We start from the raw sequence: 26,839 nt of genomic DNA on the forward strand, positions 1-26,839 counted from the left end.
CAAGACGTTCAATTGCAAAAGACCCAGCAACCATATGCACCACATATTACGAAACAGAAGATATATCAGTGGTTATTAGCTCACAATTTGCAGAAATATTATAAACCGACAAGATATTATATTACTTTTGACTTCGAAACATTAGAGACTAAAGAAGAACTTCTACTTTCTGAATGTGCAACTTTGAACGCTTACTTAAAACCATTTATGGTATCATCAACGGTTAAATTAAAGCCGCAAACGGACTCTTTGAGTCCTGAAGGTCTTTCAGACCGAAGCGGCGAGGTCGTAGACCGTGATAAAACATATACGAGGAATTTTTGCTTAACTTCGAGTGATTCTTTTATTTCTGATTGGATTGAGTTTTTATTTTCAACCTGTTCATTAGTTGCTAAATCAAATATTGAACAATATGAAGAATTAATGAAGTCCCATACATTAAATGAAAAACAGAAGGAAGCATTTAAAGAACTTCTAGATGAGGAATTCAATAAAGTGAATATCATAGGTTTTAATTCGGGAAAGTTTGATTTAAATTTAATTCTTCGTGATTTAAACACTGCAAAATGGAAAATAAAATCAATGCTGGGTTCTTCTTCTCAATTTAAGCAAATCATTGTAAAGAAAACAAACTGTCCATATGAATTAAGATTTATTGACATCAGAAATTATATAGCGGGTGGAACATTAGACCAATTCACTCAAGATTTCGGAAACAATAAATCACGTGTTAAATCCTTTTTCCCTTATCAATTCATCACATGGGAGAATTACGAAGATGAATTATATAAAGTGGAACCATTCACTCAAGATTCATTTTATTCAGCATTAACTCAAGAAACAATATCCGATTCAGATTATCAAATATATCTCAATGATGCTAAAAATTTTAAGAATAGATTAGAATATTTTATTCATTATTGCAATAAAGACGTTGAAATTATGATTGACCCAATTGATAAAATTATTGAAGAAACATTTGTTTATAAAATTGACATGCTCATAATCTTTCATTATCATCGAATGCATCAATGATTCGTTACGCTTTAGCATATAAAGACTTTAATCCTAACGAAACATCCAGAAGAAGAAAATGTGGAATCAAGTTTTGAATTAACAAAAAAGTATTGGAAATATAAAATTGAATCATATAAGAAACAAGATGAAAAAGCAGAAAGGGATACTAAAAACAATGTTTCAATGGATGACTATCAATACTATCACGATTTAATCCTTTCATCTAAATGCAAAATGTGTGGTAAAGCGTTTACATATGCTAATAAACCAACATTAGATAGAATAGATAATGAAAAACCACATACCAAAGAAAATTGTCAGTTAATGTGTTGTTATTGCAATGTCGTAAAATCAAATAAAGATGAAGATGTTCAACGTTTAAGAATCAATTTAAGAAATTATACATTAAAAAATAATTTACCAATGACTCTAGATTCAGTTGAAGCTTATCACATCCTCCGTAATGGAATTACTGGTGGTTTATCAAATGTTCAACATAGAGTTAATCTTAAAGGAATCACACACATTAATAAACTTTCATATAATCCAGAAACTAAAACTGTATCAAATGAGGACACCACATTATGACTCATTTCGTTGGTGTTGACTTTAATTCATTATATCCTTCATCATTTTCATCTAATCCTCATGATTTATTCATTCAATATACTGACCATAAAATGTATATGCCGGGAAGATTGAATGGTGTTATCATTTGTGATACAGCAACAAAGAAAGCAAAAGCACTGGGAATAATTAAGAAGAAAAATACTTTATTCGTGGCTGAAGTAAAGGGTCACATTGATGAAAAATACATTAATGATTACATAAACTTTTTACCGATAATAAGAAACTTAGATATTATCACAGATGAAAAAACAATTGGCGGTTTTATGTATAATTACATGAAATCAAACAATCTACCAGTTGACCAGAAACAAAGAAAATTAACTCAGTTAGCATCAACACACAACCAATATCAACCATTTTCTTCTTATTATCTTTGGTATCTAATAGACAGATTTCATTTTATCATTGATGACATTCAATCAATATTAACATTTACGAAAAACACTTGTTTTAATGAATTTGCGAATGAATTTATGAACGAAAGACAAAAGGCTGAATTAGAAGGAAATAAAGGAAAAAGTTTATTTTGCAAGATTTCACTTAATGGTTCATATGGTTACGATGCAATGAATACACAAAATTACGCAAAGACTAAAATAATGAATGCACAGAAGGCACGCGTTGCATGTATGTCAAATAAGTTTAAAAACATAAGAGAAATAGGAGAGGATACGTATCAAGTGATGCTTAAAGATAGATTTTATAGATGTGATACATGTTTACAAGAGGCATTCTTCACTTTAGATAACGCAAAATACTGGTATTTGGTTTTCATTTATGATTTTATGTATAAATGCATGAATGTTAATCGTTTTCATTTCATTGAAGGTGATACTGATTCATCTTATTGGGCAATCGCTGGCGACCCAAATCTTCCTAACACTCAAGCATTTCAAGCAATTGTAACCGATAAAAAATTTTATGATAAAAACATTTACAAATTCGCACCTTTTGATTTCTTCTGTTTTAATGAGAAATTTAAACCTAAATTAAAGAATAAAGCTGAAGAAAAAGCACATGAGAAGAAGTTATTGGGTTTAGCAATTGAGAAACAAGGTGATAACATGGTTGCTTTATGTCCTAAGTGTTATACTTCATTCAACGGTTCAATTGATGGGGGTGATTTTAAAAAGATTGCACAAAAAATGAAAGGTGTTAGTTTACGACAAAATAAACAATTAACACCTAAAAATTATTTGGATATAATAAATGATAAAGTGATATTTGATGGTCAGAATATTAATTTACAACTTAAAAACGGGTCAATGACTCGCTTAACAATTGGTAAGACTGCATTAACAGGAGCACACACTAAGGCTGTATGTTGTGAAAATGGATGTTGTATGCCATTTATTTAATACAATTTAAAATTTTATTTTTAATGAAATGCCACAGAAGAGACAAAAGGAACTAAATCGATTTATACCAAATGGTTTTAACTTTCAGATTCCAAATAATCAACCACAACGAATTTTTCAAATCCCACCACAGCATCAACGGAGAAGAACATTCACCCCTGAAGAAAGAAATTTCAATAATTTGATGAGTTCAACAAAATCAAGGTTTGAGATTTTATCCGGGTAGTAATGGTATACATATAAGACATCCAAATTTAGATAGAAGATATACCGCTGAGATTCATATTTTACCTAATAATACGGTTAATTTTGCTGGATTTTATGATCATCATCAGGAAATCTGGACTCCACCATTTGATACTGTTTTAGAAGGAGGAACCGTTAATGATGCGATTCAATATGTAAATAATGGCTTTGATACTATGATTCAAAGAGGTGGACACCCTTAAAACATTTATTTTATTTTTATATAAATGGATAACGCGGATTTGACGGATAGCGCGGATTTGATGGATAACGCGGATTTGGAAAATTTAATTGATGATTTAGTATTTAATCAAAATTTTCTTGATTATTATGATTTAAAAGCATATCTCCAAAAATATGATAACAATATAACGGGTGATGATATGGGTTATTATTATTATTATTATAAAAATAAAGTTTTGAAATATCATGATAGAATAATTTCTAAAATTAAAGACAAAATTAAAAATAATGAATATAAAAAGGGAAAAACTAAACCACAACTTAAACAGTTGAAAGATTTCAAAAATAAAGTATTAACAGAAGAAGATATTGATGAATTATATAATTTATATAATCCTGAGTCACAAAAGCCAAAAGAGAAAAAGCCGAAAACAACACCAAAAGAGAAAAAGCCGAAAACAACACCAAAAGAGAAAGTAGCAAATGTTCAACAGCCAAAGGAACAAAACACCCAGGTCCTTCAGACCATAAATGAAGCACAAGCTTTAATTTATGATTCATTAGTTAAACCATATTCAGCCCGACTTTTAAATGAAGATCAACTTTTGGAATTCATCCTTCAACATAAACTCGAAGCGGGAAAGTATATCAAACCTTTATATACAGCATATTTAAAACAAATGAACAGAATACATCCAGAATTAATGAAAGTGGGTGTCAAATCCAAAACTTCATCATCCAAAATCAAAGCAGATAAAATTAAACCAGTTACAACACCAAAACCTCTAACGACAGTACCTGCAACACCAAAACCGCCTCCTCCTTCAGTTAATCCTTCATCATTCACTTTATTATATCCATTTCAAACATTAAAGAAGCAAAAAGATTTTAAAAAGGATTTCAAGATATTAAATAAACCAATTGACCCAAAAATTCAACCGTTAAAGAAAAAATTCAGTCGCCCTTCATTTGCACCATATCCATATTCATACGAAATCGATCATCTGGAATATTCAAAAGGAAACGTTACTTATTTATTCGCCATTAACATTAACACCAGATATTTATATTGCATTCCGGTGAAAGGGAAAACAGAACAGGAAACAAGAAGAGCTATTCAATACTTACTAGATCATGAAAGAGTGGATAATATAAGGGGTGATGGTGATAAAGGATTTCAGGCAGCTATGACTCATTATTTCCCACAAATTAATTTTTACTTCTCATCTTCTCCATATACGTTTCATAATAAAATAGTTGATGTGGTAATGAGAACTCTTAGAGATGCGTTAGGGGTTAACGGTCAGATATACTGGGATGGAAATCATGACTCCATCATACAGCAGTTAGTATATTATTACAATAATACATGGCATAGAACTATTAACATGAAACCGGTGGAAATGAAAAATGATATTTCAAAAGAATGGGAATATATTAGAAAGCAAATGGAAAGGTTAAATGATGTTAAACGTGAACAAATTAATTCGGGGCTCATGAATTTTAAACAAGGGGATAAAGTTTTGATTCATCTCGATTATGGAAAAACTGATAAATTAATGACAAAAAGAAGACGAAGATTTGACACAATAGCTGAATTTGTTAGATATATTAACGGCAATGCATTAGTTGAAGTTGACAATAAATTAATAGAAATTCCGATTTATTTTATTACTCCATTATATTTAAATAATATTTAATTTTTTTATTTCGTAAGAAATGAGTGACAACGAAGCAGTCAAGAGTCCAGACGATGAATATAAAAAGAAACTAAACAGAATTAAATCAAAAATATGCTATTACAAAAAGAAGACGCAATGCGGTGGGGTTGAAAACGATAAAGAAATAATCGAAAAATTAGAAACTTACCGTTCAATCCTTAAACTGAGTGAAGCAAAAATAAAAGAATTTAATAGATAAATAAATTGATTGGAAGAGATGAATTTAATAAAGATGAATTTTTAAACTCAATCCAAATTTAATTTTTATTCCTCTTCGACAACATCTCTCTTTCCATCATTACCGCATAACCACATTTTCTCAGTTTTAGTGGTTTGTTATTTTTAGCAAGTTCTCGCATCATTTTTATCATTTCCTCCCTTGTTATGATTCGTGGTAAATTTTGAGCTTGTGGGGTATTCATTTATGATAAAAATAAAAATTTAAATTATGTCGTTCTAAAGTTTGAGACAACATGACATTTTGACAACACAGGAGGATGGCAGTTATGAATTATTTTTGAATAACTGAAGGTGTCACCATGTCACCATGTGTCACTCGGTTATTTAACTTCTCTGAAAAAATGAGACAACATGACATTTTGACAACACAGGAGGATGGCAGTTATGAATTATTTTTGAATAACTGAAGGTGTCACCATGTCACCATGTGTCACTCGGTTATTTAACTTCTCTGAAAAAATGAGACAACATGACATTTTGACAACACAGGAGGATTAATGCAAAAATAAATTCAAATCATACTTTATACTGCCTCATTTACAGGTATTTCATCGTCAGTAAAATGAATCCTCATCATCGTTTGGTTCAACCTGTTTATATAATCCTTTCATTTCTTCTTTCAAAACATAACACCATGTTTGTTTACCATCTATTCTTCTCTGTTTCTTATCACATTTATCCTTAATGCTCATTTGAAAGTTTTTGTCTTTCATGTCTGATGGTTTGCAGAATAGAGCATTTTTACATGTCATACCTGCACACAATTCATCATAATGTGTATTTATCCATACATCTAAAGGATTTGTTGATAATTCTATTAAATCTTGTTTGGCTTCAGTCATCGGTATGATTCGTACATTAAATGATGAAAGGTCATATTGCATAAAATACGTTAGTAAATTATCATAAAATTCCTTTGTGCATGAATCCATTAAATTCTTGAAGTAATCAAATTGACCCTTAAATTTACCATTAACCCTTAAAACTACGTATCTTCTGTCTCCAACTTCAATTTTGACAGGGTAGACGTTATTAGTTACGAAAATAAAATTGGCAACATTCTGTGCTGTTCTTCTGGGTTGATTCTTTTCATTAATTCTAATCTCATTATCCGTTATAATTGATTTCAAAGCGTTGAAGTTTGCGAGTCTGTCTTCACCAACATTCTTGAGTTCATTAAGTACAAGAAACATTTTATTCTCAACTACTGAGTTGAAATTACCCGTTAGCTCACCTATTTCAGTAATGTTTTTACATGAATAACCAGCGAGAAGTTCAGAAATAATGTCTGTGAATCTGTTTTTACCTGTTCCCTGAAGTCCTTTCAAAATAATTGCTGTTTCATTCTTGATTCCAGGATGTTGAATCATTGATGCAATCCACCCGAGAAGGTATTTATACACTTCATCATTATTATCACAAATGGCTTCATTAATGAAATTCATAAACATCTCAATTTTTGAGTAATCTGGCTTTTCAAGAATGTTGTATTTATAACCTTGAAACGTTGAGAAAACATCAGGGGAATCAGATTTAAAGCAAACACCCTTAACGGTTAATGAAGACAATTGATTTAATAGTACGTCCCATGCTGTTATGGTTTTACCTTCTTCTTTAAATAATTTAATCATTTTGAGTGACTCTTTCATGTTTGACTGAAGAACGAATGATATTTGATTCATTTTGTCGTGGATATTATAGTCCTTTTGAATGAAATATTTGTTTCCACAATCTACAAAACGGATTACACGTGATAAATCCTCAATTACTTCAGAACTGTTTTTATACTGATGATTTTCAGCCTTACGTCTAATATCTGTTATCAAAAACGAGTCATCAAGTTTTATATCAAATGTTATTTTTGGCTTACGTAATAAAGGTAAAACGTATTCATCATAATATTCCTTTTGATATAGTTTCAGAATCTTCACTAAAACAAATGGAGAAGTCATTAAATGTGCATATCTACTACGTGCTTTTTCAAAATTACTTTTTGCATTTTCTGTTAAACTGCAGAAGTTATAAACGTTGTCGTATGCTTCATTAATTAAATGATTAGGTAACGAATTAATTGCTTGAAACAGTGTGAATAATGTAACTTCTTTTTCTAAATTCATGTTTCCACCGTCATTATGTACTTCAAAATCACTAATACCATCAACTATGCTTTGAGCTAGTTTATCGTCAATGTTTACATCTTTGTTTTCATTCATGATAGTCTTTATTTCTTCGTTCTTCTGTTCAACTCTTACCTTAATATTCAAATCATTTAATATATCATTCACTGTTCTGGTTAATGTTGAATCATAACTTCCACGAATAAATGAGTATGTATTGATTGGTTCTGTTGCATTCTTGCGAACTCTTGAATCAGCCATAACTACTAAAGAACGCTTTGAATCATCCATAGAAGTCATGATATCAATATCATAATCATTGCAAGAATAACATTTAATCATTCTGTTCGAGGTTGAATAGAAGAAATTAGTGTTGCAATAAATGTGAAGACCTCCTGAAGCGGTTTTAACGATAACATCTTTATCCGAAAGTTTTGATAAAATGTCTTTTCTAACTGTTTCTTTAAGTTCATCATTGTATGATTTATTGATATCAACATCTATAATCGTTAAATTTGAAATTTTATTTACTAATAAAGCCATACCAGTTTTCCTTCCTCTTCCTCCATCATGTTTGAGGTAGTTATGTAAATCAATCTTGTTTTCACCAATTCTTTCGTTGAGGGTTTTAGTTTCTGCCACAACTAATTCCTCAGCTAATGAATCAATAACTTTTTCATCAGAAACGATATAGTTGCTGTTGTTGTTTGTTGCTGTCATTTATATAGGAATAAAAAAATAAAAATAATTTTAAAACTAACTTTATTTTTGGACTGCATCATATTTCCAGTGACTGTTGTCAAAATGTCAAGACCTTCAGGTCTCGTCACACAGTGACTGTTGTCAAAATGTCATGTTGTCTCAAATTTTCAGAGAAGTTAAATAACCGAGTGACACATGGTGACATAGTGACACCTTCAGTTATTCAAAAATAATTAATTATTGAAGAACCTGAAAACATTAACGAAACCATTAACGATAAAATATATTTCCAGTGATGTTGTCAAAATGTCAAGACCTTCAGGTCTCGTCACACAGTGACTGTTGTCAAAATGTCATGTTGTCTCATTTTTCAGAGAAGTTAAATAACCGAGTGACACATGGTGACATGGTGACACCTTCAGTTATTCAAAAATAATTAATTATTGAAGAACCTGAAAACATTAACGAAACCATTAACGATAAAATATATTTCCAGTGATGTTGTCAAAATGTCAAGACCTTCAGGTCTCGTCACACAGTGACTGTTGTCAAAATGTCATGTTGTCTCATTTTTCAGAGAAGTTAAATAACCGAGTGACACATGGTGACATGGTGACACCTTCAGTTATTCAAAAATAATTAATTATTGAAGAACCTGAAAACATTAACGAAACCATTAACGATAAAATATATTTCCAGTGATGTTGTCAAAATGTCAAGACCTTCAGGTCTCGTCACACAGTGACTGTTGTCAAAATGTCATGTTGTCTCATTTTTCAGAGAAGTTAAATAACCTGGTGACACATGGTGACATAGTGACATGGTGACGTGGTGACACCTAAAAACCATTAACGATAAAATATATTTTTGGTTGTTTATGATAAAAATAAATGGTTCATTTACTCACAATATTTTTTTACAAAACGACCCCAAACTTTTAACTTCTTTTCTGCAGCTTCAAATGCTATCTTAGCGAGTTCATATTCTCTAAATTCTCTCTTTAAATCTTCTTGTTCCCATTGGTCTAGTTCGTATGGAGAATCTCTATAACCATAATATATCTCACGTTCACGTTCTAATTGTTTTTCGCACATTTTTCCAACTTCTTCTTCAAACAAAGGTTTAGCATTCTCTACTGTATCTTCGAGTTCTTCTTCATCTAATTTCTCATGAATTTTCTTGTCTATGGAGTCCATAATTTTTCCAACTGCTATACAATATTTTGGAGAAGCCCACATTGTTATATAGTTTATAAGTCTTGGGTCTACATACGTTCCTCTAACCTGTTTGATTTCATCAGGAATTCCTGCATGAATTTTGTATAAAAAGCAACCGTCTGAATTCCGCGGGTTGGTATATTCTTCACAAAATGCCTTAAAATACTCTTCCCAGGACTTATTTTCCAACAACCTTCTAAAGTCTTTCCTAAACTGCTGACACATATTTGTTGCATTAATGTAACCATCCTTGTCTCTACGTAAGACTTCAATATCGTTATAAGTGCCTTTTGTGAATGTTTCGCCATTAGATTTGTTCGTGAACGTTTTTGCTTCGACTGACATTTCTGTTCTTACATACAAAATAAAAAATAAAAATAATTTTAAAACTAATGAAATTAATTATTTTTGGACTGAATTCATTCATAACACCATTAATAAGCTCATAAAATGCTCGTTTTGAGGTTGAGCCACTTTTGGCTCGACCGTATTCTTTCATCCAAAACTCTATATTTAGTTCATTCGGTAAGCCCAGACCTTTGGGTCAAGCACATTCATTGAACTCTATACCATGCGAATACAGTCATATAAGGTGGCATGTAATCTTTACTTTGTCCCGTTGTTTGTGTATATCCTGAAACGCGATGTGTATGGTTTCCTTCTCCCTGAGTGTCATCCCAGTAACAATTTATAGCAAACTTAACGTTGTCTTTAACATCATATCCTTGACCTTTTGTCATTCCTGACCAATCCCAATATCTATGCTTATGCCAACCTGCTTGAGATGTGCTTAAATCTATGTAGTGACTGTGTGCAGGTAAATTTTCACCCGTAATTGTTTTACTTCCCCCTGTTTCCTTTGAAGAGTTTGCACAATACAAAAACCTGTCAACTATTTGTTCCCATGCACCAACACCAAACATTGCTTGAGGACCTCTCACATCCATAGATGTATAAATAGAACCTACTGGGTTCATTAAATCAAACATATGAGATATTATAGGATTGTCTCTTTTGAACTTAAAATATAGTGTAACTATTTCGGGTTTCTTCTGGTTTGTGTCAGAATATTTTTTATAATATAATCTTATGTTTTCAGGGTAGGTAAAGTCTTGACTATAATATTTATTTTTGTCATCTATATAATAGTATACTATTCTCGTTTTTTCTATTGCATTATATCTTTTATATCTATAATAATCTAAATATAATGTTTGCTTTTTTGGGTCTACACGTGCGTCAACACCATAGTCATAATAATACGGTGCTGGAGCTACGTTAGACAATGTCATATCCGTCATTTCATAAACTCTTAAATATTTCTTTTGTTCGTCTCCATATAAGTTTAAGTAGCAGTTGTTGTCTAATGGAACTTTAACTTGTGTGCCATTATTCTTTATATAGCCTACATACATTTCATTGTTATTTTTCGGAATGAGTTTATACCGTATACCATTTCTTAAGGACTGTACAAACTCCCATCTAAAATATTTGTTTTCTTCATTGACAGAAAAGTCGCCAACAATAGTTTCAATATTTTTTGTTCCAACTAAACTTTGGTATATTTCGTTAACATATTCCTTATCTGCTTTCTTTGCTAACTCATCGTTAACATATTCCTTATCTGCTTTCTTTGCTAACTCATCGTTAACATATTCCTTATCTGCTTTAAGGTCTAAACATTCTGAAACCCATCCTGTATCAGCTTTCGTTTTAAGAATCTTCGATGTCCGTTCATGATACCATTCAACCCTTTCTATAATTTCATTATCTTTTTCATTAACATATTCCTTATCTGCCTTCTTCATTAATTCACTAGCCACAAGTCCCTTATCTGCTTTCTTTGCTAACTCATCGTTAACATATTCCTTATCTGCTTTCTTTGCTAACTCATCGTTAACATATTCCTTATCTGCTTTCTTCATTATGTCATTTAGGAAACCTTTTATGAATTCCTCATTTAAATTAAATCTTCCAATCTTCAAACTTTAGGAAATGCATTTAATGCGTAATATCTTTGTTCTTCTGGGAATTGATGTTATATTCACCGTTATTCTTTAATTTTTGAATTCATAAATATAAATTTCTCTTTATATTTGAATATCACTGCACCACCTTTGCAAACGAATTCGAAAATGGTCATTTTTCAATACTATCTCCAAATCCCATATTTCAACATTTGCGTTTGTTCTGCCGTCTTTGAATTATATGCATATATGGCGTATGTAATGGTCTGTGGTTGCTGTTGTTTAATCATTTATTACGATTTAAAAATAAATATTTAATCTGTTATCTCATCAGCTATTTTTTCTATTTGAAATTGCCATAATATTTCATTCATAAATTCTAAATCACAATCAAATAGGTCAGTTATTCTAAATTTAATATTTGATAAATCTTTTGAATGAAGAATAAATGAATTCCCGGATAATTGAAACGGATATGATAAAGAAAATATGTTTAAGTTGATGGATAAAATGTTTTGTATTGATGGGTAAGAGTTTAGGGTCTAATGTTTGATGTGAAAAATCTCATTGGGGTATTAACTTTATCACATTTGATTAAAATGAAATTGGAACCAGTGTCAGAATACAAAACATCCCCAACATCTTTTTCAAAATTTAATATCCCCACAATGAACGAAGACGAGGAGTACAAAATTTAATTTTCAGCGGAAATTTAATAAGGTTATTTATTTCATCAAGTTCAAAAGTTTATCAGGTTTTGATTTAAAATTTTCTTCATACCATACGATAAATGATTCATTTAAATAACTTAAAATCATGTTAATATCCCATTTCGTTATCACATTATTTATATACATATCATACGTTTTTAGGTCTACGACCCCGCCGCTATGCGGCTCATGGTCATCTTTAATAAATGATATATAATCTGAAGGGTCTAAAGAATGGGATTAAATTTACCACTCACAGAAACGAGAGTAACATTATAAATTCCGCTAACTGTTAAATTTAATTCACAGTTATTATTCGAAATAATATTGATAATTGACATTTTTTATTACGATTAAAAATATGGTAAAGCGTTATTTTCCAGTGATAAATAAAACTAGAATAAGATTACCTCAAGAATTCATAAATTCAACGAATAAGAAATTCATTCATGTTATAAATTTTAGTGTTTTCAGAAAATATGAGTCGATGTCATATTCATCATCAGGTTATATTTCACTTCATTCAAATTTAGTTCAATCAAACCCATATAATGACCATTTCATAAGATTTTCAGATGGTATTAAAAAATGTAATTGATAGATTAAAATATGAACAGATTGACAATATCGAATTTTTGGAATTTTGGTTTAAATATCCCGATGGAAAAAAGATTGAAGTTAAAGATAAAGCTGATACTATAACAAAAACAATTACAATGACCATCCGGATAGTGGGGAACAAAAAGAAATAAAACAAACGATAGAAACTGGTGAAAGGTCAATTATTATCGATTATGATTCAAAGGATTATTATTCGATAATGTTAATGCTTGAATATTAAATAGCCTTAACAAAGAATTTTTCAAGTGATATTTTATATTCATCAACTATTTTATTATAAATATCATTATATGTTAAATGAAGTTCAGTTGTTGTTCCGTTCTTTGATATCTTAATTGTGCTAATATCCTTTATAGGATTTATTTTTTGCAACTGTTCCGCAGCATGAAACCTCATCATCTATGAAAAATTGAATCTTCACGTCTGAATCTTGAACATCACAAAGAATGGCGATAATGTGAATTAATGATTCATAAGGTAAAATAATTAAACCGGATTGGTCAATTAAATTTATTATTGAATCATAATTATCAGTTTTATATCACGGTAAATTTTCATTAATTCAGAATTAATGTCTATTTTATATGGCGCATTGCGACTGGAATCGTAGATTCCTGGGTTCTCGATGTTGATGAAAGAGGTGGGGGGTATGTTGGATAAGTGGGAATTTCAACAGGTTCTTTACCAGGTTCAGATAAAATGATTGGGTCTCCATTCTCACGGTTTTCTTCATTCTCCTCATTCTTCGGTAAGTCACGAGTTAATAAATTTGGTTGAGTTGCTGACCTTGTTAATTCAGGACTAACATTAACTTTAACATTTTGAATAATTCGTGATTTATCATCATTTACGTTATAACCAACCGTAATCTCTGCTTTTGCGTTAGTGTTCTTTTGACTAGTGAAACGTCTTCTCATTTATAATCGAATAAAAAAATATATTTAAACTTTTATTTTGCTGGAACTTTTGAATCTATTATTTCCTGTATTTGTTCATGAAGTTGATTTTTAGCATTTTCATCGAAATTAATAGACCGAATATATTCATTAATTGCATTCTTATAATCATTTGATTTCTCAAATTTTCTTTTATCTGATTCCTTAACTAAATCATAAGTTAAACCTCGTTGCTGATATAATGGTTTCTTAATTAAATCTTTGAATGCTTGAGATAAAGCACCTGATGCAATTCTTGCTACTATAATTGGTTGGAATTGCTGTTTAAGTTCATCTTTAACATTTGCGAAAACTGGATCGAATAAAGCAACTTTAAAGAATTTCTTAGCTGGAATTTCAGGTCTTAAATTTGCATATTGACCATCAAACTGGTTAGAATATCGTGGTAATCCATCCGGTCCCTCTTCAATAGCATTTAATTCTTCATTGAAGTAAGAATATGGATTATGACGGTATGAATTAATTGGACCATTTTCACCTTCTCCAATGTATTGTTTAACAGCTTTTCCATTTTCATCAAATTGCATAGGATAATGTTCATTATATGCTTTACGTTTAGGATAATCGTCATTGTTAATTTATAACCATTTATGACTTTAATATTTCCTTGACCATCAGTAACGAAAACTTCATTTATACCATCAGGTTTTCCATTTGGACCCGTAATGTCTGCTTCGTGTGCTTCCCAATTTGGACCATGACGTTTGGCATATGCTTGAGCTTCTGGTAATGTTAAAACGTTTCTCATTTGTTTAACATCCTTTTGAAGACCGGCAACAATGTGGACTAATTCTTTCATTCCATCGGGAACTTTCATAGTTCTATTATATGCACCCTTTTTGTTTGTTCCTTGTTTTAATGGAACCTGTAGAAGATTTGCTATTTCTGTCATGTTTAATTATAAATAAAAAATAAAAATTAATTATAAAAAGTTATTCGAATTTAATGGAACCTTTATTTAAATCAACTATTATTTTTCCATGTTCTCCTAATTGTTGATATTGTGTGTAAAGTTCATTAATGCTCATTGGTAAATTCACTTGATAAAGCATAACGTTCAACTGTTGACGACTAAACCCACTGAAAATGAAAAGTGTTGATAGATTTGATTTAATGTTTGTGCTTAATGCTTTGAAGTATTGAACAGCCATAAAGAATGAACATTGAATGTGTCGACATTGAGTTAATAACTGATTAAAATATGATTTCTCATTTGTTATTAGTTTTGATTTCACTGCATCATCTAGAAAAATGAGTGAATGCAAAAATTCTCTATCAAAATTTGAAATAGAAAGTGTTTCAAATAATTCATCCCGTTGTTTATCAATAATTTTATCCTCTAATCCTTGCTTCTTGATTGTATTATATAATTCTTTATACATTAAAAAGTTTTTTAAATAATCTTCTGCTTCTTCTTGTGATAAATAAATAATTGGAATTTTGATTAAATGCTTTAAAGATTCAAATGTATCATCTGAAGGTGAACCTGAACGGTTGATATAAATTAACACATGTGAATAGGGTGAAGTGTTAGCAATAATGATAATTTGTTTTAATATCGTTAATGTTTTACCTTTATTTTGTTTACCAATTGCTGCAGTGATTGAATTTAAGTAACATTCAGAATATGGAATTTTCATTAATTTTTCCTTAGATAGAGCATTTCTATTATCACTCAATGCTTCATTAATCATATCATCTACGTATGTATTATATACTCCTGCTAATTCTTCATAAGGGGTGGATGAATTTAAATCCATTTAATCAAAAATAAATTTATAATTTTAAACATTTCTATTCATCAATATTTCATCATATGAACTTCTATACTGTGGTGGTGTACCTGTTGAATGATATTTCAAACCTTCTTCCGGTGTCCATGTCCAATATGTAGTCCTAGTAAAACCAAACCTGAGGAGGATTTGTCACTTTTGAACAGTAAGTGTCATTTTCACCCTGAATTATTGGATAAGCTTTCACTTGTACTGTAACTTGTGAGTTGAAAGTTTCTAATCCATCAAAGAATATACCCGCTCCATCACGTTGAACTGGAATAGTGCATAAGAATGAAGTTTGGTCTTTCCATGTTCTAGCTAATGGTGTGCCATTATCATCATTCAATGGTCTAGTTAATGAGTCCTCGTATTCTTCCGTGCATTCATTCACTCCATCTAAATCAGAAGCTTGAAGCATACGTGTAAAGAATATGTCACCCACTGTTGTCATCGCTTGATCGGGGAAGTTTCTGGAATCTATAGTGACCTGAAGACCTCGAAGCATTGGATTTTCTAAAACTGTTCTTTGCATTGCATTCTTCGGAAATGCTAACACAATATCTGTAACATTATGAAGAGCGTATGAGAAATCTGAGCTGATACCTTCAGGAGTGATGCAACCTCCATTTAGTGAACGAACGTCAATATGTTGAGCTGGAATCATGAATGGATCTTCCTTACTGAATAAACGTGGTATTGCTTTAATTGATTCTTCAATTAAACCATATCCTGGTGTAATGCATTTATCCTCTAAAACTTCCATCTTTGTGCATGAAATAATAACGTCTTCAACTGTTGCGTCAGCAGATGTAGCGGCTAAGCTTGTAATTAATTTGGCAGGAAGTCCGATTTGTTGGAATTTGCGATCATATTTATAAACATGATTCATAATCTTTTCATAATTTTCATCAGTTATCTTTTCATAAACATAATTTTGTAAATCAGCAACTCTTAATGGGTCAACCTGACAAAATACTAAAGTATCCCTGAAAACATAATATTTAAGAATGATATCACCAAATGATTTAGGATAATCATCGAACGCCTGAAATGCTAACAAATCATTTATCGGAATAATCATATCAAAAATGACATCAACTTCTTCATTTGCTTTCTTGAAAACTTCTGAAGGGTCAACATATTTACCACATACTGAGTTATCATATTTTTGAACATTATTATATAACGAATGAACAAACTTTTTAACTTTCCTTTCTGATTTTGGTTTATATGTTGCAAATGCGAAAGATTCACGGGCGCAATCCATTTGAAGATAACCAGCATCACCTCTTTCAGTTTCTACTTCTAATTGTTTAAAGTTTTGATTTGATGATTTATAACCAACGAATAAACGCATGCATTTAAAAGCGGCATCACATGTGAAAGCTTTATTTGAAACTAGAGTTGCTTTAACTTTGCGTTTAATATATGTGTCACCTTTTAACAAATTCAGTGATTACTCCATCAAAATTTCCTTTTATGTATAATAGTAGATCAGAGTTTTCATTTGGATTAAATTTATATCCTTTAGAGCTATTGAAATAAATAAAATACTCAATTTTGACTCCTTGAATTGAAGAAATTGAAATTACTTGATCAGTAGTTAAATAAAAATTTTGGGAACTAATAGGTTTATAAACTAGCACTTCTGAACCCTGGGTATTGTCGAATCTGACAAAATCACACACACTGCTAAATGTACGTGAAATATCTTTTTAATTGACAAAGGGCAGATATATTTCTATCTATTTTAGTGATATTTTTGATCTGATTTTTCTTTTTCATTTTTTTGAGAGGCGGGAGTTGGATTCAACATAAAATTGTATTGAACTTCATTCTAATCAATCTTCTTCTCATATTTTTAATGTCAAAATATTTGAATGATTTGATTTTTTGAGGGCTGGATCTCTTTTTTTCATCTCAATTAAAAGGAATAGGAAACAATGTCCTGGCAAACATATGTAGATATGTTAGAACATGCCACGTATGCCGCAGCTATCTTTTCTATTAAAGGAGCATTGTGTGCAAAATCATCTAACTTTGCCGGTAATTCCAAGAATTTGGTTTATTGGTCAAAAATGTTCAGCGATCCATTACTTGCACGCCAACATGGTATTGAATATAATGATATTAAGATGTTTTCATTAGAATATTCTAATGATTTTATTCATGCAATGCATGATGAACTGAATATTTACATGAAGAAAGCAAATACAGTTATTGTTGTTGGTCTTTGTGGAGGTGATAAACCTCAAAATGATGCAAGGAATCAAGTTATTAATATTGCTAAAATTCTTTCTGATTCAGGAGCCTAATGATAAAGTATCTGATCAGTATGATAATCAGAAAAAATGATTTATGTATTCAAGAATAAATCTATCATTTATTGTTGATTTTTATGATTATTTTAATAAAAAAATCAGCTTTGAATATACAAATATATACTTTATAAACAAAACATTAATATGAACTATAATTAGTTATCATCTGGAGTGGTTGAATTTTGTATAATCGATTTCTTTGGCTTTGGTGATCTTTTACGATCCATTTTAAATCCAAATGCTCTAGGAACGAAAACATTGCAAGGAGCTTTCGGAACAATTGATCTAAATCTTTGTCTTAATATATGAACATAAGTCGGCCCAAAAAATGCGCCATCTAGCCGGCCGTATGGAGAGAACTGAGATTCATAGACATCACAGCAATTTGGACAGAATATTTTCATGGTCGCTTCCTCAAAAATTTCAGAAACGCCATAAGGAAGGCATCTGCACCCATTGCATAGATATCTAGGGCAAGTGGGAAACTTTCCTGAGTCATATTTTTCCTTAACAAGATCTATTCCATCTAAAGTGCAAATAAACCTTGCATGTATTAATCCGTATAAATTAATCGACTGATCCATTAAATCTTCATCTTCTTCGTCTGATTCTTTATGAGGACTTCGAATTTTAATTAATGCTTCATTAAATCTGTTAAAATACTTTTTAAGGCCAAAGAAATTGAAGTTATCGCTTAAATAACTCGGATCTACTATAACCATATAAGAATACATTTGCTGGGATGTAAGCCATTCCCCAAAACTTGGAGCCATTTTTTTACAAAATTTTGATTGAATTTTTGACATAAAGATTTTGATGATAATGAATTTTGTAAAAACTTAAAGGAGTACTATCACATTTGATTTGTCAATTCTACAAATCATGAATAACCCTCAAAATCCATTACTTGAGCTTGATTCCATCAACTTCATTCATAAAGATTTAAAATTGCAGCATTAAAACGAACATGTTTACTTTATTGACATCAGGATGATCTTATGACAACTCATTGAAGTGCTTTCTGTACTAATATGAGATACATTTGATAATTATTGATTTAGCATATAACCAATATGACATTTACAGTGCCCATAAATAAATGAATATTTTTATTGAGCATTAGGCAATAATTTGCTAAATTTATTAAATACAATATTCATTTTTGGCATCCTGCGAAGTTAAGTTAAACATGCTTATTAAAACTATTAATATTTACAATGATCATCAAGATATTCCATAGATCATCAATATGTTTTTTTTGTAGAAATTTTCTTTGATTTTTCAAAAAATAAGCAAAAACAACTCTTCATATTCAGTGTGCAATATGTGTTAGATAGTGTTTCAGCTTCTTGCTGCTTGACTTTAGCAAAGATACGCAATTTTGAATCCAAATGTCTGACTTTTTATCCAAAAAATTTTTCATCTGAACCCTATTCCAATAAATACTCTCCTTTTTAGAATTTGAAAGTAATCTATAAGTCGATGATTTGGATTTTTGAAAAATTTCTGAGATTGATAAAAAATTTGATTAAAAATATTAACCAAATCCTACATTCCATCCTAAGATATGAAAATCACATATTTGTCAATTTGACGCGACCGCGCGACCAGATAAGAAATGCTTCTCTTTTTCTTTTCTCTCCTTGGTTTCTTTAATCTAGGAGGCTTTCCATTCGAAGATTTCCAACGATTCCCAGATACTCCAGTTGGTCGTGTTGAACAACTCATGGCCTATCGAAAGTATTGGGATGCATTCGAATCTTGCAACCAAATCATCAGAGAAGGCGGCTATGTTGAGCCAAAAGTTTATCGCTTGAAGGCTCAGTGTGCTTTGACCATGTCTCTTTCAGACGAAGCCGTTCAAGCAGCATCAATTGTAATTAATGATAAAAAGATCAGACTTTCTAACAACGAAAAGCGTTTATGTTACCAAATTCGTGCTCACGCAAATCTCCAGCTTGGAAAATTTGACCAAGCTAAAGCCGATGCCGCAAAATCAAATAACCAAGAAATGATTCAAGAAACTTCAAGCGCAGCCGATGTTTACAAGACATTCCAAGACAAAATCGCCGAGAATAAAAACGATGAAGCTGCACGTGCATTAGACCAACTACTTAAAGTAGCCTTGAGCTCATTTGAACTGAAAAAAATTCGTGCTGATCTTGCATGGGATGCCAAGGATTACGATAAATTTGCCGAAGTTGCCAAAGATCTTCCAGAACGCTATCCAGACGACCATGAATTACTTTACCGCCTTGGCGTTGTCACCATGTGTGCTGGTGACTTCCAAAAGGCCAAAACCTTCTTCGAAGGAGCAACTCGTCGTAGAGGATATCCAGAATATTTCGCAATTGCCAAGAAATCTCTCAACAGCATTCAGAGAGGCTACTCAGAAGTGAGGAGGAACACAGATATTAAGAGCCTTCTCCGAAATGAGCAAAAATTCGACACAATTTACAACCAAACTACAGAATTTTGCGCCCAGAAGTCCGAAATCATGCGCGCAATGAATCTCCTTAAAGCCAAAATCATCAGATCCAAGGGCGATAGCAAAGCTACGATCGATTTCCTTAATGAACAGATCGGAACTTATTCAGATACAACAGAATTCCAACTTGAACGTGGTGAAGTCTGTCTTGACTCTGGAGATTACGAAGGAGCCATTTTTGACTTCCAATCCGTTCTCAGATCTGGACATCGCGATTCTAGGGCACAACAAGGTCTACAGAAGGCTCAGCAGATGAAGAAGGAGCAGAACAATGACGACTACTACAAATTACTTGAAGTTCCCCGCGACGCAAGCGAATCTGAACTCAAGAAAGCATTTCGCAAGGCTACGATCAAATGGCATCCAGACAGACACCGCGGAGAAGAGGAGAAGAAGAAGGCTGAGCAGATGATGAAAAAGATCAACCTCGCATACGAAGTTTTGTCAGATCCTCAGAAAAGAGCAATGTACGACCAAGGTGTTGACCCAGATGGTCAGCAAATGGGCGGACAAGGCTTCGACTTCAACCCATTCGATTTAATGAATGGTTTCGGTTTCCCTGGATTTGGCGGTTTCCCTGGAGGGGCTCAGCACTTCGAATTCCACAACGGAAATGGTTTCCACTTCGAATTTCACTTCTAAATATTTTGTTAAGATTCAAAAATATTTAAAAAATGTGATTTTTTTTAATTCTCAGAAGTGATTTCACTCTCAATTCTGAACTTTTTTAAGGGTGCCGGAAAGTGAGGTGACGCGATTTCGAGTATTGCTCATAACTTCATTTGTGGTAAAGATATTAATGATATTGAAACATATATTAGTAGGGTATATACTAAGGTTTTTATTTCTATGATATTGAGTTCTTTGGTATTTCCAGTATGAAAACTTGCGGACCTATCTTGTCCCTGTTTTTTCCATGGCATGGGCACCTATCTTGTACCAAAGGAGGGAGTAGTCAAAATATGATTTATTGGGCACCTGATTGCAAAAGAAGATTAATAATCTTTTGATAATTTTAATTTTCCTTTTCCTTTTCCCTTGCAATATCAAGTGCTGTTTTTCCATTTTTGTTTTTATCATTAACATTTACATGAATAGATATTAAATACTCAATAACTTCAAAATGTCCATTAAATGCAGTAAAATTAAGTGAAGAATTACCATTATTATTTTTATCATTTGGATTGACTCCAATTGAAATAAGATATTTAACAACTTCAAGATGACCGTTTTCTGATGCAATAAGTATTGGTGAAAATTCATCATTATTTTTGTCGTTTGGATTTACTCCAATTGAAATAAGATATTTAACAACTTCAAGATGACCGTTTTGTGATGCTTTAATTATTGGTGAAAATTCATCATTATTTTTGTCGTTTGGATTGACTCCAATTGAAATAAGATATTTAACAACTTCAAGATGACCGTTTTGTGATGCTTTAATTATTGGTGAAGTTCCATTATTATTTTTATCATTTGGATTTACTCCAATTGAAATAAGATATTTAACAACTTCAAGATGACCGTTTTGTGATGCAACAATTATTGATGAAAATCCATCGTTATTTTTGTCGTTTGGATTTACTCCAATTGAAATAAGATATTTAACAACTTCAAGATGACCGTTTTGTGATGCAACAATTATTGATGAAAATCCATCGTTATTTTTGTCGTTTGGATTGACTCCAATTGAAATAAGATATTTAACAACTTCAAGATGACCTTTTGTGATGCAATAATTATTGGTGAAAATTCATCATTATTTTTGTCGTTTGGATTGACTCCAATTGAAATAAGATATTTAATAACTTCAAGATGACCGTTTTCTGATGCAACAATTATTGATGAAAATCCATCGTTATTTTTGTCGTTTGGATTGACTCCAATTGAAATAAGATATTTAACAACTTCAAGATGTCCTTCTTGTGATGCAATAATTATTGATGAAAATCCATCGTATTTTTTTCGTTTGGATTGACTCCAATTGAAATAAGATATTTAACAACTTCAAGATGACCATTTCCAGATGATATAATTAAGCAATTATTGCCAATACAATTAACAGCTTCTTTATTACAGCCTCCTTCAATGAGATGTTTTACTAATTGAAGATCTCCATTTTTACATGCATAAAGAAGTGATGTATTTTTATATGAATCTTTCTTTTCACTTAATCCAACTGCACATGAAATAGACATAAAAATTGTATCACCTTGAGTTGAGAGTCCTTTGAGGAATTTGTATACTGATTCAAAGTCATCAGTGTTTAATAATTTAGTAATTTCTGTAAATTTATTAATAGATCGATTTAATTGAATGTTTTCTTTATTTTTAGATGATATTTCATTTTTGTATTGATGATTTTCATCTTCAATCTTTTGTAAATTTGTTTCGAGCTTTTCAATTTTGGCTTGTAATTTTGTGACTTCGTTTGTATCTGAAACATGTTCTAATCTGATTTGCTTCAAGTACTCTATTAATCCGTGAGCAGATTTAAGTTTGAAACATCTTTTGTAGCTCTCGAGAATTTGAATTGCTTCGTCAAATGAACCAATGCAAACATTGCATCTTCGAACACAATTAAATAGTTTGTGTGATCTATATTTCAATTTTCCTTGAGTAAGAAGAGTAATGAAGTTCTGAGAATTAAGTGAAGCTTTCGCTAGTGTTTCAGAGATGATATCTTCTTCAAAAACATCAAAAAGATGTCATCATCGATATATGTTTGAATGTGATTTGCGATGTAATCTGTATCAACACTTATTCTATGACTCATCGTTTTTTATAACGAAAAGTCGTTTCGAAATTACTCAGTTGAAACCACATATACTCTAAATGTGATAATCAATTTTGATCTAAATTCAGGATGAGGAGTAGAAATATAAGCTATCGGAAAAGTTAAGTTGTATACTAGAGATTTTGGAGATTAGTATTGGTAATATATCTATACGCACATTACTATGCCAAGATATCCAACTTAAACTCCTCATTTTTTTTAAATTTAAATTAATTTTCAACACTTTTAAAAAATTATAGCATTCAAATGCATTTTTATCAAGTTTCATGGTGCATTTAAGAAACACACGTTTTTTTAATGCCAGATATGCGCGTAAATGCACTCTTGATATTGCAAATATAAAAACCTCATTTCCATAAACTTTGTCCTTAAGGTATACTTATGCCCGTATGACACGACATTCAATTCTGTTGTTTATTCTACATGCCTGCTGTCAGAAATTTGATTTCTATATATAGACTTAAATAAAAGAAATACACTTTATATCATTATAAACAAATATATAAATATAATATAAATATAATAAATAATAAACAAATAATAATAAAATCTGTCATGAAAATCTGACACTTTACACGTCTGCCATGTAAATTTGTCACTTTTCAATTCTTAATCAGAAAAATCATTTTGCATTCTATCATTTCCGTAAGCTCTGTTAAAATAGTAGCAGTACAAAAAGAGATTTGGAAATCTCTCATTAAAGAAATTGAAATACGATTCATCGCTTTCAGTCAGTTTGATCAGTGCTTTATCTTTCAATTCCGATCGATGTTGGTACTTGTTTCTGATCATCCTGACCAAGTCTTTCAGGGAATCATATGAATACCCGTGTTCGCCTCTCAGTTGCAAATCTGAAACTAATTCTTTCGGAATTCTGTCTTTCCAGAACACGCACTGCATTATATCGATCCTTGGCTCCTCAAACTTGTATAATGTCACTGGATCAAGTAAATTCGATGACAAAATAGCGTTCAAAGTGTGAAATTCGTTAATCTTCTGACTTGCAGTCATAAATAGCGGATATTGGAGGGCTTCTTCAGCTGTAGGTCTATCAGTCCATTTTGGTAATGTCATATCATAAATCAGTTCCTTCAAAAGTGGATCAATTTTATTTTGATCAAATTTATGTGTCAAAATGTCTCCAAGTTGCTTTATATTGTTGGCAGCATCTTCATCTGTCTTCTCCGCACTACTCCACTCGATTCCGGCTAAAATTGGGTTGCCTTCGTTATCTGAGAAAATTAGATCGGTAGAAATGTTGAGATGAACTAAACCTTCATTGTGTATTGATTTGAGAGTCTCAAGAAGAGTTTTGCAGAACGAAAATGAACTAATTGTGGAATAATCAATTTCATGTAGCATTTGGTAAGCGAAAATATCATCAGTCTTAATGATTTGTCTTGTATATAGCTTTGGAGTATGTAATGGCTTAGTAAGACGTTGTATTCTCGAATATGATAAATTATTTTGTTCCGAGAAAGGAACTCTGATGATTGTAACACGTGTTTCGCCATATGTACCATTAAGAGGATCATTTTTATCGATTTCGAGTGGAATTGTCGTTGATTTATCTTTTATCAAAATTTTGAGAAGAATTTGGATCATTCTGAAGAAAACAAACACGGCAACGAGAGATACAGCTACAAGCTGGTAGTGGAACTTCGAAAAGCCTTCAATCTTGACAAATCTGACAGGATCTGGATCTACGAGGTCTGTAGAGGTTTTTGACCTCGGATTCAGAGGCTGGAACACTACAAATGGTCGGCGGACATCAAATAAACCGTATCCATTAATTTGGTTATTATTTGACACTCCTTCTGTTCCTTCGATCGCCGGCAGTCCTTTCATGAGGATTTCGAACTTACTCGGCTTCTTGAGTGGTCGCGAAGGGATTGCGATCGGTCCGTATGGTGTTGAAGTGAAATAAACTTTTGATTTCGGTAATCTCTCGCCAGAAGCGAACAATTCGAATGTAAACTTGTTATTATAGCCGAATATGTTTATTGGTGACCCTTTGACTCGTATTTGCGATACAATTTGCGAATCATTTATTGAAATATAAAGTCCGCCGTGATTAAACGCCGAATTTATCTTCACATCATACACACAAGTGTCGTAGTCTGCTTCGCTCGAGTAAATATCAAAATCTGTGAACCTTACAATTTCATTTGTATTATCGTAAACATTTAGCACGTAATCTGTTCTAATTATCACTGTATCGTTGTCTAATGTTCCATTGAAGTACTCCTTCCTCGGCATTACTTCGTTTGGCTTATAAGAAGCGTGTATTGTCCCATTATCTGGATCCACGTATATCATAGTCGTAGTTGTTGTTGATGAAAATATTTCTCCGGTTTCGGTTCTGAATGGAGACATATATGCTAAATCTCGTATTGGCAATGATAATCGCTTGTATCCGTATTTTGGAACAAAAGTGAACATAAAACCATCAATAGAAGGAATATAGACAGAACGGCCTGTAGAGGTATAGTTAAACATGTGACTGCCGGTAGGAATACGCCATAATATATCACCGGTCATTATATTGACACATGTTATGTAGCCATCTGCAGTTGCAAGGAAGATTTTCTTGCCATGAGTCTTGCAAGTCCATTCTACCTTTAAACCTGTTTCTATTAAACCACTTGTTGCTTGTTGTTCCGCCCTACAAAGGGCAAGAAACGCAACGATCATTTATTTTTTGACATTTGACGAGATTCAATATAAATTCCGAGTTGAATAAAATAAAAATATCATGGTTTAATGTAAATTAATCCAAAATTTAAATTTTACTGTTTTATCTTGAAAAATGAAGAAATCAAAATTAAATTTTTGGCTTTTGGATCAAAATTAACAATTAAAAACCAATTACTCATAATTACATTCCGAAAAATCATATTTTAAAAGAGAGAAAATAGAGAAATTTTTATGAAATATGTAAATTAAATTATTTTGCAACAATAACTTTGGCAGCACGAAGCAACCTCTTGTCAATCTTATATCCTTCGGTAGTGCAATCGATGATTGTACCAGAAGGAGCTGATCCACGTGTGTCTATCATTTGAATGGCATCATGATACTGAGGATCGAATTTCTGTCCTTTGGAAACAATCTTTTCTATCTTGAAGCGCTTGAAAATGTTATGAAATTCGGCATCAACGAGTTTGACAGCTTCAATGACATCTTTCACGTTCTGCTTTGCTCCACTATTAATAATGCGTCCCATGTTATCTGCAACAGGAAGTAAATCTTTGGCCAACTTTGAAACAGCATATGTTTCCATTTCTACTTCAAGACGGGCAAATCTGCGTCTTGCATTCTCTACTTCTGCTAAGAGGAAGAGATTTCTGTTTCTAATATCCTTAATTTGGGCTTCTAACTCTTGAATTGTTGGCTTTGGCTTCTCTTCTGGCTTTTTGTCATTTGCAACTGCCTTCTCTGTTGCCTGCTTAGCAGATTCAGCCGCTTTTTCAACAAATGTTCTCACAAAAAGACTTGGAAGGTACTGTTGTGAAGAGAGCATGAAATTTGTGTTGAAAATTTTTGGGAAAATCTGTGTTCAATTTCTCTCAAATTTTCTGAGTTATCGGTGGAAATAACCGAACTGTGGAAAATGAAATTGGCATAAATATAATACTAGTTCAATATTTTTATTTCTGGTAATTTGTAAACAACCCTTTACACGACAGTAATTTCGTTCGCAAATTTTTAACCGAAAATTCGATAATTTTCTTTGGTAAATATGATAAATCATCTTATTTTAATATGATTGT

The 26,839-nt window shown here is 31.6% G+C and overlaps 9 protein-coding genes and 4 pseudogenes across 13 annotated transcripts, besides 3 other annotated features; 4 read left to right on the forward strand and 9 right to left on the reverse strand.

The window, feature by feature from the left end:
* Nucleotides 1-478: part of a mobile genetic element that runs on past the window's edge.
* Nucleotides 479-3,478: 3,000 nt separating this feature from the next.
* On the forward strand, nt 3,479-5,134 carry TVAGG3_0513450 (integrase core domain containing protein family; the record flags this gene model as incomplete). Its single annotated transcript, XM_051237011.1, has 1 exon — nt 3,479-5,134. The coding sequence occupies one exon, from the start codon at nt 3,479-3,481 to the stop codon at nt 5,132-5,134; it is 1,656 nt and encodes a 551-aa protein (XP_051094835.1).
* Nucleotides 3,479-16,046: a mobile genetic element.
* Nucleotides 5,154-5,416, forward strand: TVAGG3_0513470 (annotated as a pseudogene). The gene has a single exon. A coding segment is annotated over exon 1 (263 nt).
* On the reverse strand, nt 5,950-8,232 carry TVAGG3_0513480 (uncharacterized protein; the record flags this gene model as incomplete). The annotated part of the gene is made up of 1 exon (XM_051237012.1): nt 5,950-8,232. One exon carries the CDS (start codon nt 8,230-8,232, stop codon nt 5,950-5,952), a length of 2,283 nt encoding a protein of 760 aa, XP_051094836.1.
* TVAGG3_0513490 (uncharacterized protein) lies at nt 9,114-9,776 on the reverse strand (the record flags this gene model as incomplete). The annotated part of the gene is made up of 1 exon (XM_051237013.1): nt 9,114-9,776. The coding sequence occupies one exon, from the start codon at nt 9,774-9,776 to the stop codon at nt 9,114-9,116; it is 663 nt and encodes a 220-aa protein (XP_051094837.1).
* Nucleotides 9,986-11,688, reverse strand: TVAGG3_0513500 (annotated as a pseudogene). The gene has a single exon. A coding segment is annotated over exon 1 (1,703 nt).
* TVAGG3_0513510 lies at nt 13,679-14,537 on the reverse strand (annotated as a pseudogene). The gene has a single exon. A coding segment is annotated over exon 1 (859 nt).
* TVAGG3_0513520 (uncharacterized protein) lies at nt 14,618-15,445 on the reverse strand (the record flags this gene model as incomplete). Its single annotated transcript, XM_051237014.1, has 1 exon — nt 14,618-15,445. The coding sequence occupies one exon, from the start codon at nt 15,443-15,445 to the stop codon at nt 14,618-14,620; it is 828 nt and encodes a 275-aa protein (XP_051094838.1).
* A 1,357-nt stretch (nt 16,047-17,403) lies between the features above and the next one.
* TVAGG3_0513530 (profilin (actin-binding protein) family) lies at nt 17,404-17,775 on the forward strand (the record flags this gene model as incomplete). The annotated part of the gene is made up of 1 exon (XM_001329269.2): nt 17,404-17,775. One exon carries the CDS (start codon nt 17,404-17,406, stop codon nt 17,773-17,775), a length of 372 nt encoding a protein of 123 aa, XP_001329304.2.
* Nucleotides 17,776-17,864: 89 nt separating this feature from the next.
* On the reverse strand, nt 17,865-18,691 carry TVAGG3_0513540 (protein kinase regulator protein; the record flags this gene model as incomplete). The annotated part of the gene is made up of 1 exon (XM_001329270.1): nt 17,937-18,554. One exon carries the CDS (start codon nt 18,552-18,554, stop codon nt 17,937-17,939), a length of 618 nt encoding a protein of 205 aa, XP_001329305.1.
* Nucleotides 18,692-19,377: 686 nt separating this feature from the next.
* On the forward strand, nt 19,378-20,943 carry TVAGG3_0513550 (positive regulation of translation initiation in response to endoplasmic reticulum stress; the record flags this gene model as incomplete). The annotated part of the gene is made up of 1 exon (XM_001329271.2): nt 19,400-20,911. The coding sequence occupies one exon, from the start codon at nt 19,400-19,402 to the stop codon at nt 20,909-20,911; it is 1,512 nt and encodes a 503-aa protein (XP_001329306.1).
* Nucleotides 20,944-21,098: 155 nt separating this feature from the next.
* On the reverse strand, nt 21,099-23,028 carry TVAGG3_0513560 (annotated as a pseudogene). Its single transcript has one exon — nt 21,285-22,467. A coding segment is annotated over exon 1 (1,183 nt).
* A 597-nt stretch (nt 23,029-23,625) lies between these two features.
* Nucleotides 23,626-23,675: a mobile genetic element.
* On the reverse strand, nt 23,676-25,760 carry TVAGG3_0513580 (ribonuclease protein; the record flags this gene model as incomplete). Its single annotated transcript, XM_001329273.1, has 1 exon — nt 23,676-25,760. One exon carries the CDS (start codon nt 25,758-25,760, stop codon nt 23,676-23,678), a length of 2,085 nt encoding a protein of 694 aa, XP_001329308.1.
* A 209-nt stretch (nt 25,761-25,969) lies between these two features.
* Nucleotides 25,970-26,635, reverse strand: TVAGG3_0513590 (adenyl-nucleotide exchange factor protein; the record flags this gene model as incomplete). Its single annotated transcript, XM_001329274.2, has 1 exon — nt 26,014-26,589. The coding sequence occupies one exon, from the start codon at nt 26,587-26,589 to the stop codon at nt 26,014-26,016; it is 576 nt and encodes a 191-aa protein (XP_001329309.1).
* Between the last annotated feature and the right edge of the window lie 204 nt (nt 26,636-26,839).

This window comes from Trichomonas vaginalis, chromosome II (genome assembly GCF_026262505.1).
Source record: "Trichomonas vaginalis G3 chromosome II, whole genome shotgun sequence".
Taxonomy (NCBI): Eukaryota; Parabasalia; order Trichomonadida; family Trichomonadidae; genus Trichomonas; species Trichomonas vaginalis.